Here is a 17,585-nt window from a genome sequence, read left to right as displayed (position 1 = left end):
GAAATACCCAGAGTTGCCCAGAGCAGTCCTGAATCTTGCACCAATGAACAACATGTTCTTTAATGGAGTTAGCTGACATTTTAGATGACTCAACAGAAATCCATGATGATTCAAAGTTAACTCTATGGGTTGTAATCAATGCAGAATTTCCTTTTCCGATGATGCATAAATCAGTATGTCCTCAAAGTAAATGAAGACCGACAGCCCTTGCATATGAAGATGTGATGCAACAGGGCACCCTTATGCATGAAGTTGCAGTGCTCTTACAACACAAGTTCGGTGCCTGGCCAGTCCAATATCCTCCGACCTGTAATGCAAAGAGGCACTGCCCACCATTAGTAATTCTCTTCTATGCACCCCGGCGTAGTGGTGGGGCGTGGTATGCGACGCAGACCTCCCTATGTTGGTGTGCAGGAGTGTCTCTATCATTCACAGCTCCAAGGGGGACCAGGAGGTCTTCTCACACAGGTCAGCAACATGTCTCTATCTGACCTGGCAGACTTCACCACCAGGTACGGGTGATCGCTGACGCCTCAATGTCTACCGCCATGGGCGAGCAACTCCACAGCAGCTCTGCATCCCACTCTGGGTCCCAGATGCAGGCACAGCGAAGCCTCTGGGCCCCAGGGATTGCCCGCAATTTCCAGGTTTTGGCTGCAATGGTGTTGCAGGGAGGGTGCTATAAAAAGTGATGCATCACAGGTTTTCCCCAGCCATGCGCCTCTTTTCATATATGTAGCCCTAATTCTGCATTTCCTCTTCCCCTGGGAATCTGGCTGGTCATCCTGGCTGTTGGGGGGTTTGGGAATGTTGTTGATCTGTGCTGCACTTGTCCCTGCCTGCCCCATTCTGCATTCCATTGTTTTTCTTTTATTTTTTTATTAGAGATGGACTTATTGGCTATTTTTGCCTCAGAAGGCAAAAAAGGTGAAGTTCGGCTGACTAACGTGAGTTTTTTGCCCTCAAATGGGCCTTTCGTCAGTTTTCGCCAGCTAATGTCAGAATTTGTATCGTCTTCATGCTAGTATTAGCGTCAGTTTTCACCACGGCTACCTGAAACTATCGCCATGTAGCGACGTATTGTAAATACATCGCTAACAGGGTGACAGTATTTGGTGCTAGGCCACGTTAAGAGAACTGCCGTTAACTAACACTAACTTTCATTAGCGGCAGTTCTTGTACCTATACCCCTCTATTTGGAAGCCTCTCTTCACAAGATTCAAACACCTGAAGTGGATCTTTTCTATTCCTCCAGAAAGTGGTGAATCCTCCCACCCATCTGCAACTCTAGCAGCCTAATTCATGAAGCCTAAATCGGCTCGCAAAGGGCCAGATTCTGAGAATCTGGCCCTTTGCGAGTGCAATTTTTGCATTTGGGATTCAACATCCCAAATGCAAAAATCGCTATTTGCTAATTCGCATATTTGCGAGGAATTACATTTAAGGAATCTCTATTTGAGATTCCTTAAATGTAATTCATCATCCATTTTCCGATTGCGAAATCGCAATTTCGGCCCGCAATTTACCGCGAGGTCAAACCTCGTGGTAAATTGCGAAAACTCAGAAAAATGCATTTAAATGCATTTTTCTGAGTTGCATGTTACACACACACATGTCCTTTGGACATGTGTGTGTGCAACACCTGTGTTAATTTCCATTGCAGGGGTGCTACAGGGTGTCCTTTGGACACCCCTGGCACCCTTGTACTCGCAATCTCATTTGCGATTAGCTAATTGCTAATCGCAAATGAGGAATTACTCCCCATGCATTCCTATGGGCCTTTTGGCCCATAGGAATGCATGGGGAGTTATTACTTATTTGCGATTAGCAATTAGCTAATCGCAAATAAGGAATCAGTGGGAATCGCAATTAATATTGCGATTCCTACATGAATACCGTTTTGCGAGTCTCAAATAGCGATTCCTTATGATTCGCTATTTGAGCCTCGCAAAACGACCCGTTCATGAATCAGGCTGTAGGTCACCTAACTCTTGGATTCTGGCAGTCAGAAAAGAAGATCTTTATTGCATGAGTGCTGCTTCTGTTTTTTATGATATTTCCTGGGAAACCGTTACAGCTGGAACCTTGAAGAATTGCCCTACTCTGTACCCATCCAGCCATTTGCCCAAATTAAGATCTCCGTTTGGAAGAAATTGAGGATTTGCACTGACATTTTCTAAAAGAGGAGGAATGCTATCTCTCTTTGAAGATTTTGTTTTTGTTTTCCCTTCCACATTTTTTACAAAAATTAGCACTCCTTCAAAAGGCATGCTGAGCACTGCTGGTCTCTGCTCCAAATCAGTATTTTACTCCTTGAGACACAAATTCCGTCATGATGCTGAAGCACAATATGCAAAATTTGAGACTCTAACTGCATCTAAAGAAACATTTGAGAGAAGCTCAGGTTGTCATTCCATGTCCTTTATGAGAAATTGAGTTGTTGGTTGAGTGGGTGAAACCCTACTCAAGCAACGCCCACAATCCATGTCAGGGTGAATCACTGAAGTCCATATATTAACTTCTGCTTAACTCTCTCGAAGCGTGGTAGAAAAGCAGTCCGAATTAATGCAGATGCAATCTATTCAGTAATTATGTAGTACACAAACAGTAATCAAGTGAAAACAGAACACAAGGAAAATCCAAAACCAATCTAGAACAATCCTTGGCATAGCCAATAGGTCTCGCCTTTGGGACCTTATAAGTGTTTAGCCATGCAACAGTTGCGGAGGCTAGAGTGGAGGATGTAGGAGCCTTCTTCGGGGACGACATACTGCTGGATCATGACTCATTCCTGCGAGTCACGGGGGCTCCCCAGCGACTGTACCTGCTACATGCTGCGGTGTCTCACTACATACGACGAACCTGGGCTCCGCAGAGGCCTCCACCCACGAGACATGAACTGGTCCACTTGATATACCACATGGGGACGGGGGCCACCTGGTACGATGGTTATACTGGGGGATTAGGGAACACGCCACGATCCCACTCGTTACACTCAGAGACACATGGACACAAGACACGGTAGAGGTAATGACAGATAATGCCTGGCAGATAGTTCTTGAGCATCCCCGAAGGGTGTCGAGGAACGTTAAATTTATACAGGCCATGATGCTACATAGAGCGTAACTCACCCCACAGAGGTTACACAGAATGTTTCCCGACTCCCCCCACTGCTGTCCACGCTGTAAAGGGGATGAGGCTGACTTTCTCCATATGTTGTGGGCATGTCCCTCCCTGAATAACTACTGGGGGGGAATTTGTCAGACACTGAGTAAGGTGACTGCCCTTCCGGTCCCAGTGGATGCGTTGTATTGTTTGGTGGGATCCCGCAAAAGATCTAAAAAACAAAAAGCTAAATTGAAATTCCTGGATCTGGCCCTGCTATTAGCGATAAGGGTTATTACGATGCGGTGGAATTCACAGAGACCGCCGAGAATATCTGTATGGCAGTCTGAGATTTTGAAATGGTGCAGGGCGGAGAGTGCAGCGCTGAGACAGGAGGAGGGGAGGGGACAAAGGAAGTATCCCATAGCGCAGGACTGGGAGGCTATGCTGCTAGTACCCGAGGAGCAGCCGCGGTGCGTCCATTGGGGCGTAGGGGCGTACCCCCACTAAGCCCTGGACGCACTGTGGTATTGGCACTGTTTGCAGCTAAGCTATAAACATAAGTCAACAGAACACTAATGAATTAGTGTTCTGTTATTTATCTTCACAAACGGTGCGGGCTGCGGTCTGGAGTGCGCAGGGCGTGGGTGGGGGGCGGGGCTGCTGGTCTGCTTCAGCTGCTTGAGTGACAGCAGCTTCTGCAGCAGGCCAGCACTGTGCGCATAAGAATACCGGGGACAGACTTGCCCGCGCATGCGCCGATGCGCGAATAACACTTGGGCATAGACAAGGGGCCAGGGGTGCGGCTTCAGCCGGGCCGGATTTACAAGGCTGCCCAGGGCGAGTACACAGTGTGCCCCCCTAGCCAATCCTGGTGCTGCATGCAGCGCCAGGATTGGCTGGTCCACCGCTCATCCAATAATGGATGTTATGTGGTGGACCAGCCAATCCTGGCGCTGCATGCAGCACCAGGATTGGCTAGGGGGGCACGGCGTGGGTGGGAGGCGATTCATATCTCTCATATATGCGCCGTTTTTCGAAAGGGCGGGATCTGTGCAATGTACAACAGTTTATCTCTGCAGAAATATTGAGTATGGCTAGAGGCTGTTAAGGCCTAACAACGATACTGTGCATTCAGGGATTCATACAGTGAGAGGGTGTTCATTGCATCAATGCACGCTAACGGCGAGTCCATCGGGCTGCATGTTGTGGGCCCTCATGTAAAATCGAAGTTTGTGTGTGCACGTGTGCACATACAGTAAGCGAGCCGGTGGTGCGTGTGCATATCCTGCCTGACGAACAGCCTCGGGAGAGGCTATGGGAAACTTGAGAGACTGCCGCACTACCTGAAGGGTGCCCGGACCTCGGGTTTCACGTGCTCACATGACATCAGCAACAGCTGCCCGGGCAATTAGACCTGGACACCAGCCGGACTCAGTGCAGCCGCCGCCGGCCTGGGACGGCCTGGGACGGGGCTGAACTTTTAACGCTGTTGCCAGGGAAGTCTCCAATGGAGCTGTAAAGGTAGGAATATTCGTTATTACCGGGGATCTGTAGTGCTCTGAGGACTTCTGAGAAGGCGCTTCCATTCATTGGCATGGAATACTTGGCATTCAACTCAACGTAGCTGTTCAGACTGCTCTGATAAGGCTGGCTGTATGTGCTGCTCAATTAAAGAGCATTTCTGAATTTGTGCAGATTAAAAATCGTGTGCTGTTGGTGTATAAAGAGTGTAGTAAAGTTGGAGGCGGTGGTTATGTACCAAATTCATCAACAGTCAGCTACAGTATGCCAGCGGCAGCAGAAAAACAGACTGAAGCAGTTAATCTGCGCAGATAATTAACATGGCTGTCATTGGACTACAGCCCATGCTAGGCAGGCAGATGTATGCACTGTAAACCACACAGGCCCCCGCCACAGGTGTACGGAAATGACGGACAGTGTGCGGGGCAAGAAGGGAGGGAGGACTGAGGTGCGGTGGCATGTAGGGGGAGAGCAGGTGAGCCAAAAGTTGGCGTGGGAATGTTTGCGGCTGGAAGGGTGAAAGCCCACTAAAGAGGGAAAGCGTTGGGAAAAGTAAGTACACGGGGGTTGGGGTGAAAGATAATTTGTTAAACAATAAAGGTGTGAAGCAGAATGGGTCGTGTGGAAGTTTTGTAAAGCGATAGTGTTGCGAGTGAGGGCAGTGTTGTGAGGAGGCAGGAAGCCATATTGTGAGGATTGTAGTGGGAGCAGGGATGACGGACGGAGGACGTTGCCAGGAGGATACGGATGAGGAAAATGTAATGAGTGAAGAATGATATTGCGGAATGAGATATAGGAAATTGTGTGGGTGAGTGAGGAGTGGTGAGAAGCTGGTGAGTGTGAGCCCTGCGTGGGAAATAAACGGAGAGGAAATTGTGGTGATGGTGCGTCTGTCGAAGGGAGGGTTGGTGTGATTGGAGGCCGCGTTCGTGAGAGGGCAGTAGAGCTTGGGGAAGGGAGGCATGCATACCAACATACATAGGATCAGGAAAGATAGAGATTTTGTCCTGCGTGAATCGGGTCTTTTGGCATGCATCGAGAGATTGTGTGAGCTGCAGGCGGGCAACTAGAGCCAAATTTCGGGGGGGGGGGGGTTGAAAAATATTTCAGGTGGGGGAATTCTTCCGGCCGGGTTAGCGAGAGGGCTGTAGAGCTGGGGGGGGGGGGTGAGCTGGAGGCCGGGTTAGTGAGAGGACTGTAGAGCTGGGTGTAAGCTGGAGGCCGGTTTCATAAGAGGACTGTAAGCTGTGCTCTTAGAGCTGAGATTTCCATGAAAGTCTTATAGTCTGAATTCAGCACCTGAGCGTAATAGGACGGAATGTATGAAGCTCTGTGGTTATACTGAATAAGCAGCTACCTATGTTATGCCATCTATTAATGTAATAACTGCACTTTCACAATTGCTTTATTAACCTTCCTGCTTTTTCAAATTTGCTTGAAAATGCACGATTTTTCTTCTTTTTTTTCAAATGTTTCTTGGGGGGGTAATCGCTACGGTGCTGTATGCAAATCACATTGCGCCCCACCACTTTCAAATGTCACCCACCGCCCCTGTCGAGGAGATAGAGATGGCACCATCGCAGAGGCAGGGTGTGTAAATGGAAGAATAGTACAGGGTCTGAAGACGCGTGCAAAATTGGCGTACTTAAGCCCGCTGGTGAACGGGTGTGGTTTATGTGAACTTCAGTACAAGCTATGAACGTCTGGTTCACTGAGACGGAGTGTTATATTTTGGACTACACATGGGCAGGAGACATATGGGGATAGGGTGGGTGTTATGAGGAGGGGGGATGATCAGGGTTTGGATCCTTTAGTTTGTTGAATATTAAACTTGTTGAAGCGACAATGTGTAAGGTACCAATGACCGTACAAGCGTCTTCATAGAAATGTAGATAGGGGATATATAAGATATACTGTACTCCTGTATTTATTCCATACGACATCTGAAACATGCTGGAATTGTACATAATTGCCTTGCTTGGTCGGGAAGAAAATGAGAAAAGACTGTACTGTGTGATAAGAATCAAGGATATCATGATGATAATACTGTGCAGTTGCGAATAAAGAGTTTAAAAAAAAAGCCATGCAACAGTTGATGTTGTTGCACCAAGGATATTGTGCTGGATAACCAAACACTTATAAGGTTTCAAAGGCAAGACCTATTTGGCTAAGCCAATGCTTGTTATTTCAAAGGCTTTATGAAAAGTTTGCAGATATTGAAGCGGTGTCTTCATGGTTCCCTAGCAAGTTAACATGCCGAGCTTCCAAAATGTCTGCCAGAGAGAGCACGGCTAGTTGAAGGATGAGGATTGCAAATAAAATAGCCCTGGCCATTTGGGAAGCAGAAACAAATATGCTGTAGGCCTGGCTTTTGTCATAGACAGATAGTTCTCCGGTTAACAGGCCCAGGAGTATTTAGAATGTCCCGGCACAGTCCAATGGAGTGTTAGCCCCGGTGCGGCGCATTATCACTTATCGCCGGCTGGAATCGGCATCACTTACAGCCATCACCACAAAAAATTGTTGATGATTAATACTGACGTCAAAGATAAATACTCTTGCAACAAGCTTACCTTTCTACCTTTTCACTGAAGCAGAGGCAATGCCAGGGCACTGGGATAGGGTCTGTTGGCTTCTATGGGCCACCTTCACAAGCAGACCCTCTGCAGGAGACGCTGGGTGCACACATGTAAGGTTGAAGTTACACGAGCCTCCCACCAGGAGACCACACTCCTAGCTCAGCCTCTCTGAACCAGTGCCACCCTCTGCATACCCTCCCCTCGCATCACCCATCATGAATCACAGCTTTCCAAGGCTGAGCTTTGAATACACAAGGACAGGGGAGGGCGGGCACTGCAGGCTGGTGAGTAAGCCCTGACAAAAGCATTTTAAGTCTGGGCGATTATTTTCGGAGGCCTTCTAGAGCGCACCACTTGAAAAGAAGTGCTTCGAGGCGCTGTGCCAGTTGGATTGAAGCATGTATTCTAAGCAAAGGAACAAGTTAGTAAGGGCATAGCCTCACCTCCAGAGACCAGAGAGAGAGAGGGTCTTGGTGCTATATTGGAGCTCAGACATTTACACGAGTTGCCCCACACACATGATCCCTGGTGAGCACGGCTCGTCTTGTGCACCATCTAGTGAAGGCACCCCTCACGGGGGTCCCGTAGTGAAACCATCATGTGCTGGCATCTAAATTAGGTGTTTTTCATGGTTCTGGTCACATTCTGCCCTTTATCAACTCAAAAATGGCTCATCCTGGTGAGTTTTCACAAAGCTGGCAGTCATGGCAGGTCATTGCCACTCACGTTGAGAAACTTGCCGCTCGTGTTGAGGAAGCTTCCACTCGAGTAGAACACCTACTCGAGTGAGAGAAAGAACCTGCACCCTCTTGTGCTGTGTACGGTGCCTTATGTGCTTTTTACAGCGCGGGTCGGTATACAACGGTAACCACGCATTTTTTACAACGCGGTACCATTACCACGCTACTTTTACCACGCAAGTCGTTACAACTACATGCGCTGGGGGGCGCTCCAGGATAGTAAATACTTTAATTTACTATCCAACTCCTTTCCCTAGAGTCCACGGGGACTGGAGTTGGAATAGTAAATTAAATAATTTACTATCCAGCGCCCCTCCACGCAAGTCGTTGTAACGACTTGCGTGGTAAAAGTAGCGTGGTAGCGGTACGCGTTGTAAAAGTACGCGTGGTACCGTCATACATCCCGCGGGTCAAATGCCCGGCGCTAAACATCAGCGCAAGCGGTGCAACTTTCCTCACTACACGACTTGCGGAACTTTGTGGAGACGAGCAGAGTTTTTTGCCACTTCATGGAGCCCCGTGTAGCAAAACCCCACAAACTCTGCCCAGGCCTAGATTAAAGGAGAAAGTGTACGCACATTGGCACTGGTCAGCAGAGGTAAAGGGCACAAAAGTGCACAGAGGCCTAATGCCATTAAAAACTAAATCAGCAAACATAGGATGTTAAAGGCAAAACGTTTGGGAATACCCTACACCCTCCAATAATTCAGAACACTTCTGACCTCCCGAACACCTTTGAGAAATGCCTTAAAATCAGTTAACAAAAACTGAATGTGTAAGCTTCATAAATAACTGCTTGAAGGTACAGATAGAAACCAGAATAATTAATATTAAAGGATGAAATCCAACTTCTTTTCTGCTGGTTCTTTAAAATATTGTCTTCTGCCATGGGCAATCTTCCTACTTAGCTTGCACTGGAGTGTCCACACGAAGAGAGCCTTGTTCTCCATCACCTCTAAAGGTTAAAGTCTTGGCATCAATCTTGGAAGATTTATTCTTTCTGGATAGTTTCTTTCAATTATAATGACATCAAAATCATATGGGTGAATGGACACACCAACATTAAGTGATTTGTCGAGTTGCCTTACCAAAGTTTCTTGAGATGAACCAGGAGCCTCTTCTACAGGAAAACCCTATGATTTCCTTCACATGAGTCAGAAAATTGGGCATAGATCCATTGAAACATATTTTCCCTTCTGATCCACAGGGAAATAAAGAGTTCTCACTATTCTCTGACCTAGACAAGTCTGAATATAAATTACTCTGGTCGACACACTCTTTGTTAGCTGAATCTCCTTTCTTCCATTTTCAAGCAGCAACAGCCTCACACAAATGCTTCATATGCTATAATATTCTTCCTCCCCTTTGGATTCTCTTGATCATTTTAGAGGGGTGGGGGACATCTTGAAGGGGAAAACAGTAAACGATACAGGTGACTCCTCTTACTAGAATGTTTGCCAATGTTAGTACTCACCGCATCCACTACGAGGCACACACCAAGTCATTCAGAACAATAAACAACCACCTTAAAAGCCAAAGAAATTTCCTAAAATTAAAATATGATCAGGCGCAAGGTCTCCGACTACCGCGCATGCCAACAAGCCTTCATACTAAAAGGAACATCTTCCTAACATAGAATTTTTTACACTGCTTATGCACCCACTAAAAGTCTATGGGCCTGATTCACAGAACTAACTTAAGACAAAATCCTAAACTTACTACTTTTGGTATTCACAGAAGTTAGAATTTTGTCTTAAGTTTGTCTTAAGACAGACTTAAGACAGACTTAAGACAAAATCCTAACTTAAGTCTGTCTTAAGTCTGTCTTAAGACAAACTTAAGACAACATCCTAACTTCTGTGAATACCAAAAGTAGTACGTTTAGGATTTTGTCTTAATTTAGTTCTGTGAATCGGGCCCTATGAGAAAGGGAATTTACACTCCAGTCTAGAGAACTTTAAACACATATCCCCTCTCTCACACTTGCATGGTTGCTCAAAAAGCAGTGTTCCTTTCACAAAAACACACAAAACCACAATATAGTGAGAAAAATATGTCCAATGGACATCATCACCTCCCAATGATGTGCCCAGGACAGTAGGCCAGGCAAACTATAGAGGTATGTGACGCACAAACAACACACTTATGTGTAAAATTGATCTGGAAATCATTTTAAATTCTTCCCACACTTGCCTCGTGGGCTCTAAGTCCACCCACCCCTTGAAGCCCGGTAGGTGAAGAACCCCCTGCAACAAAGATGAAGTTTGGGGCTATCAAAAATCTCTGCATTCCCACGTCGTCATCCTGCAAAACAGGTAATATAAACAAGAGGCTGGGAATGCTATTCATATTATAGCACCCTTCTGAAGGTGGGCGGGGTTTACTATTCAAGCATTGGTGTTTTGTTTCCTGTCTCTGGAGGCAGTATTCACCTCACTTAGGTTTTTAGAAAAAAGAGGAATTCAGCACCGGGTTCTGTGCATTTTCAAAATTGTCTAAATGGTGTTGACCTATATCTCTATCTAAAGAATGACATAATGTATTCTTTCTATGTACGTTTTTTTTATTGCATCCTTTTTTCATGAATATTCTTTCAAACAACAATTTTTTTATATCTATTTGTCTTTTTGCATAAATATTTGATAAATACTTTGTTGTACAAACATTATTAAATGTAGATTATACATGGTACATCAAAATAATTCAAATTAATGTACAAAACCACAATTCCATTCATTCAACGTGTTTCGGCATGCGCCTTCGTCAGGAATTCTGTGTTTCGTTCACATTACTGGAAACTGTATTAATTTCCAAACTTAGTTTACTTTTACTACAGAGAAGATGTGACGCAAGGTTTGAGTCCCCACTTATGACAGAAGATCCCAGTGCGGTATAATGCGGTGCGGGCCAATCTGAACAATTCTTTAACTATTTTCCTATTGTGAAATTCTGCATTCGTATTTCTTGAGGTTAGTAATTCTCTCTTGCCCGCATAATTGCCAGATGCTCAGAATCGAAGTCGCCTCACATCGATATTTGTGATGTCTATGTATCCTTCACAATAGTGTCCACCTCATGGGTTATAGCGAAGTGCTTGAGCATCGATGATCCCGCAAAAACACCCGGTTCCCCTCCTCCCAGCTAACCAAGCAATAAAAAAAACAATACATAGAAAGAATATATTATTGTCATTCTTTAGATAGAGATATAGGTCAACGCCATTTACGTTTATTCCTTGCCAGGGTTTATCCAAGTCAGGCAGGGCCCCCCCTCTTACACAAACAATTCACCTAACTTAGGGCCTGACTTATCTATTGGCGGTAAGCAAACTCTGTCACAATGGCAACTGAGCACCCTTACTGCCAACATAATGGTCCGCCTGCTAAATTTAGATGCATGCGGACCATACTTGGGCGATGTCAGAGACTACACTGTGACCGTCAAGCTAAACTTTTCCAGTAGCCGATGGAGTATGGGCCAGCATAGAATTGCCTGTATGTCTGCCTGTCCTATATAGATGGGCAGACATATATATCCATTTTTTACTGCCTGTCACCAACAGGAAAACTGTGGTGGTAAGGAGCAGTAAAAAGCTAAGAATGGGGAGGGGGGTATTTCTTTTTCTGGGTTTTCTTTTTGAGAATAGAAACACATACGGTTGATCAGCTGCTTTGTCATGTTGATGGGGCTGTGCGTCAAACTTAAAAAAACATTGACAGTAAACGCTGTGATGGCGGTCTCTGCCAAAGCTTCATCAATGACTGACGGTCATTTCTAAATTTGGCGGGCGGTTACTCTGTGAGGGTGACGTAGTAATTTACTCAATCACCCCGCCAGAGTAAATTACATCTGTCATTGTATAAATCACCCCCTTAGTAATGCCTGGAACAGGGGACGTGTAGGTAATGAACAGTTTACTGCAAAATTAAACATGCTGGTGGGTACAGTGTCTTGATTCCCTCGGGCTGCTACGGTGGCAGACTGCCTGGCAACCCTTGGAGTAGAGATACACTCAAAGGAAGCGAAATGAAGAGGCATCACTTTGTATTTCTGAAACTCTTCTGGTTATGCTGACCAAGCTACGCAAATCAAGTTTCTCGCGTCCTCGTTTTCATTTTCAACTCATTGGGGCATATTAGCAAGGGCCAGATCGCCACTTTAGTGGCACTTTTGCCGATAAACCAGCAATTTTTTTATCGGCCAATTACCAAGCTGTCGCTAACAGCGACAGCTTCCAGGCGATAGCGACTGGTTTGGGGCCCGGTTTCCATGTCAGCCATATTTACCGCTAATGACATGCAAAGTGGGCTTACCCAAAGTGGTAGCGACTGAAAGCAGTCGCTAACACAGCTGTCGCCTATTAGCAATACCCGTGACGCAATAAAAAAACGTGCGCTAACCATGATTAGCGCCAGGATTTTACACCTGGTAAAAACCTGATTCAGCCATATTAGTCAATGGGAGGTGGATTCTACGGCTAAGTCTCCACCTGCCTATTGGCGAGATTTTCTATAGCGATAGGATTTTTATCGCTGGAAATCTCACGTTAAAGATGGGATTCGCCGCTACCACTGGATTCTTTATCACCGGGGAGATAAACTTTGGTAATACTGCGTTATCTCCGCGATAAAGTCCAGCGATAGGAGGCAATAAAAAAATCACACTAGGCGCGGTTTGCGATAATTATCGCAAGTTGTTGCTAATAGGCCCCATTGTTTTTTCTTGGGAATCAGCAATTTGTCTCTTTCTCTTTCTGGAGAATATTGCTGTTGTCTGTTGTGATTATGAACGTTATTTTTATTCTAAATGCTTAGCACTGGCAAAAAGATTGACTGATTACTGGTTTATTTTATGCAAGGTAGGTTACACGTCTATTATTATTCAACTTCACACTAAAGAAACTTGATGTAAAGAATCAGTGAAAGAGAATATATGAATGAAGAGAATTTACCTGGACAGGTACCATCAAGGGGGGAGAACATTGTGCACCAAGTTACAGAACTAAAACTTTAATTTCAAACTCCACTCAACCAGGACTCTCCCTGCGACTGAGTCTGATGGGAGCATTGTGTGTGTTGCAGATTCCTCCCCGCTGAACACCTCTGTGCAGTGCTACACCTGTCTTGGCATCACAGCAGACCAGTGCGCCAACCAACGTGCGCCCATAATGAACTGCTCCGGGGACCAGTGTGCTGAGGGATACCTGGCCATACAGATGCGTGAGTACCACTGTGTGATAGCTGCTTCTGGATGTAACTTCATCGACTGACAAAATGTATTCTAGCTTCCCTTCACATTCCACATTCCACTAAAACTCCCCTTCACATTCCATCACATCATTACACACCGGTGCCTCCTCTACAACTGTGTGAGTAATACTCGCAGTTGTCCTGTCAAAACACACCTAGAGCTTTTCCAATAGGCCTGTATCTCTAAAATATCTGTGGGTTTGGGCAACAGCCATTCATATGCCAAACTCCCAAGACATGTATTGTCAATCCCAGAGATTGTAGGCAAGTGAGGAAGTAACAACAACAGTGTAGACTTTTACATTTTTAATCCCAACTTCACTGAACACATTGGGGCAGATTTCCAAGCCCCTTGCGCCGCCAGTACGTCACTTTTTGTGATGCACTGACAGAGCATTTTGTTGCCCCATATTTACAAGGACAGGAAAAGCCACCCTGCGTGGCTTTTTCTGTCCTTGTAAATATGGCCCCTTTACACGCAGCACTTTGAGCAAAAGGGGCGTTCCATGGGTAATCCTGTGGGTGTTCCCATGCAACACCCATGGAACCAGACACATTTCCAGATTTGCGATAAATCGGAAAACTGGAAATGCGTCAGTTTGCTACGCCACGGTGGCGTAGCCAGGCTCAATGAGGAGAAAGGCATTAATTTCTCCTTGTTTTTTTCCTCTTTCAATGCCTGCTGCATTCCACAGCACGCATTGAAAGAGGAAAATGCCTGTAGGTAGTGCTTTGTGCAGGAAGGTGCCCCTTCCTGCACAAAAACAATCTCCCCAAGGCACAGGCATCCTTGCACCATGGTGTAAGGGTGCCTGCGCCGGCGCATTGCAGCTGTTTGTGCGCCTGCGCAGGGGAGAGCACAGGAATACAACATATCATTGTAGATATGTTGATTCCTGTGCTCTGAAAGTGCAGCAGCACGGCAAAGACAAAGGGCTTTTTATTTTTTTATTTTTTTGCCCCATTGTTTGATTCAAGATAAGCTGGTCTCTCACTTTCCAGGGTTCTGGTGAGGCGTTTTGCCTCATGGTTCACTTTATTGTATCGAAACGTTATGCAACAGTTCTTTAAGGCAGTCTCAGTGACCTATGATTTCTCCACCTCCAGGAGGCGCCAGTGCACTGCCAACCTTTCATGTCCAGAATCCCTCATGGCTGTTTCTGTTTCCCCCCAAGGTAACGAAGAGTTCCTGACCCTTTTCTTCAAAGATTGCGGCCGCTGGGGCCCCTTCGAGACGCTGGTAATACCTGGCCGCGTCGAAGTGCTGTACAACCTCAAACGCGTCATCTGTTCTGGGGAGTTGTGCAACAGGGTCCCCCTGCCCACTACAGCGCCAACAAGCACACATCCACCAATTAGTGGTAGCCCCATGGACTTCGCCAACATCCCCCTGCTGCTGGGACTGCTGCTGGCGGCCATCTTGGTGTGAGAAGCTTACAGCAAATGAACAAACTGCAGTCAGACCTTGTAAAGTGGACACAAAAATATCTTACTTTCTTTGCGTCTGTTCGAGGAGCTATTGCGAATTATTACTAAGGTGAAAAGGCTAATATTCACAGATCTGGAGTTAGAAGACCTGTAGGAAAATGGTTGGTTTGATGACAGCTTGACTCTGAAAGTTGTTTTTCACTCCGGCATTGCTACAATAAGCATTCCAAAGTGTTACGTTGTTTGATGACGTCTCCAGGGGTTTTGAGAATTGTTACATCATTCCCCAGGTGGCCTCTTTAAACTTCACCAAATTTTGGATTGCTAACTAGATTGCATGTAGATACAATCGTCCAACATATTTTCGGGAAATATGCCGCACAACATAGAATTTTCATCTTTTTATCTGACAAATTCAACGCATGACTTTTACGCAGTTTAAAAAAGAAAAAAACATAGGGCCTCTATTTGAGAAATGACGCATCGCTGCGTGAAAGCAACGATGCGTCACTTCTCAGTGCGCACTCCTTGCGACATTCCTGATGCGTCATATTTAATGTATGGCGCATCATGTCACAAGGAGTTACAGATAAGTCAGTATTTCTGACGTATCTGTAAGTGCAAAAGTAACGCATTGCTGGAGTGTGTCACAAAAGTGACGCAACTCCAGCAATGCGTCCTTTCACATGGGGCAAGCCCAATGTGAAAGGGCCTGCATCAGTCTTACGCCTGCTGTGAGGCAGCTGCAAGATTTTGACGCAACAGCGTCCTAAATGTGACACAGTGAAATCTCCCTAGATGCGTCACTTTGTAAATATGGCGCAACAAGGCGCATTTTGTACGCCACTGGTGCGTCACAAAAGGTGACGCACCGGCGGCGTAAAAGTGACGCACAGCTTCGTAAATGAGGCCCATATTCTTCAGGAAGTTGGCAAGAAATGAAAAAAAACTTGAAAACAAAGTGTGAAGTGGCATCTGCTGTCTGACCAGAGTTATGGATGTATTGCCTGTATCCTACGTATTCCAATACGGATGCCGGGGAAAAAGAGGCGTCCGGCTCACCACAGGCAGTTAAACTCACTATAGGTCATTAAGATACATCTCTGTTCCTGCTATTTCTTCTTTATTTCAAATACTTTGTTCACATCGTGAATCAGCCCATTGAAGGCGTCTGTTGTTTTAGGTTTTCATTAAAATGCAAATGCAGTTCTCACTTTATGTATAGTATTTCATTTACATTTGGAAAGGATTGAGAGATAAATAATTTTAGACATTTTGTGTAGCCTGATTCTACCACAGGGAGCATTGGGGCACTTTACAGAGAATATTTATATTGGAATAGGAGCACTTCAAACAGGAGGTGTTCTACACAGAGTGGTGTTGACACCGGAAACTGGTTGAAACCAGACTACAAAAAAAGCAAAAACAGGATGGGCCAAGCAGGGGGAACAAACAAATGCAGAAGCACTAAACAGCAGAGGTTTTTTTTCATAAGATGTGTTTGTGTTTTACATCAGCCCTGTGAGATGCAGTGATTTACACAGAATCCTACAACTATAGGTGCCGATGCCAGGAGGAGGTAACCGACTGAGCCGTAAGAACAAATGTCAACTCCTAGACTAGCACAGCGGATGGCGAGTCACACAAAGATGCAGCAGCACAACATTGTGCACACACTGCCAGCTTGCTGGCTGTGACCACTTCCTGAAGAGGCAGCATGACATTGTGCACTCATTACCAAACTTGTTGACATGATTGCCGGCTTGTTGACTATCTCTCCCTGAAGTACAATGGCATTATGACCTTATTGTCAGCTTGTTAGCTGTGATCATTCCCTGACGCAGAAAATTGACATTGTGCACTCATTACCAACTTGTTGAAATCATTACCAGTTTTTAGACAATGACCACTCCCTTATGTGCCATGGCATTGTGCACTAATGGACAGCTTGTTGACTATGCTTTATGTAGTATAAAGCAGCAGCATGACATTGTGCACAAACTCCCAACATTGTGACTGTTCCCTAGGCCCACACTCGGTCGGGAGGGGAGGAGGGGGAGGGGGGTGGGGGAAACAAAAACAAAGACTGTGCTCACTCAATACAGCAATATCATGACATTGTACTCATCGCTAGCTTGTTGTACTCATGGCTTGCTTGTTGTACTCATGGCTAGCGTGTTGTACTCATGGCTAGCTTGTTGTACTCATGGCTAACTTGTTGTACTCATCGCTAGCTTGTTGTACTCATGGCTAGCCTGTTGTATTCATCGCTAGCTTGTTGTGCTCATGGCTAGCTTGTTGTATTCATCGCTAGCTTGTTGTACTCATGGCTAGCCTGTTGTATTCATTGCTGTATTGTTGTACTCATGGCTAGCCTGTTGTATTCATCGCTAGGTTGTTGTATTCATGGTTAGCTTGTTGTATTCATCGTTAGCTTGTTGTACTCATGGCTAGCTTGTTGTACTCATCGCTAGCTTGTTGTACTCATCGCTAGCTTGTTGTACTCATGGCTAGCCTGTTGTATTCATCTCTAGCTTGTTGTACTCATGGCTAGCCTGTTGTATTCATCGCTAGCTTGTTGTACTCATGGCTACCTTGTTGTATTGTTGTACTCATGGCTAGCTTGTTGTACTCATCGCTAGCTTGTTGTACTCATCGCTAGCTTGTTGTACTCATGGCTAGCCTGTTGTATTCATCGCTAGCTTGTTGTACTCATGGCTAGCTTGTTGTATTCATTGCTAGCTTGTTGTACACATGGCTAGCTTGTTGTATTCATTGCTAGCTTGTTGTATTCATCGCTAGCTTGTTGTATTCATGGCTAGCTTGTTGTACTCTTGGCTAGCTTGTTGTACTCATCGCTAGCTTGTTGTCAAAGTGCTTCCTGAAGGCGCTCACGTTGAACTTCTTCTGTATCTGTCGGCTCAGAGTGCAGCAGCAGGGGGTTGCTCCATCATGTGCAG

At 45.6% G+C, this 17,585-nt stretch overlaps 1 protein-coding gene across 1 annotated transcript in view; it reads left to right on the top strand.

Annotated features, from left to right (window-relative positions):
• Positions 1–15,843, top strand: part of LOC147700976 (ly6/PLAUR domain-containing protein 5-like) — a 68,021-nt gene extending 52,178 nt beyond the window's left edge. Inside the window, exons 4-5 of the mRNA XM_086929809.1 lie at positions 13,030–13,167; positions 14,373–15,843. Coding sequence (XP_086785935.1) covers positions 13,030–13,167; positions 14,373–14,626 — 392 coding nt within the window. The 3' untranslated portion in view covers positions 14,627–15,843. The remainder of the gene's footprint in view (positions 1–13,029; positions 13,168–14,372) is intronic.
• Positions 15,844–17,585: the final 1,742 nt, after the last annotated feature.

Source organism: Lissotriton vulgaris, chromosome 7 (assembly GCF_964263255.1).
Source record: "Lissotriton vulgaris chromosome 7, aLisVul1.2, whole genome shotgun sequence".
NCBI classification, from domain to species: domain Eukaryota; kingdom Metazoa; phylum Chordata; class Amphibia; order Caudata; family Salamandridae; genus Lissotriton; species Lissotriton vulgaris.
Note: the sequence above shows the minus strand (reverse complement) of the source record. Positions and strands in the feature narration are given on the sequence as shown.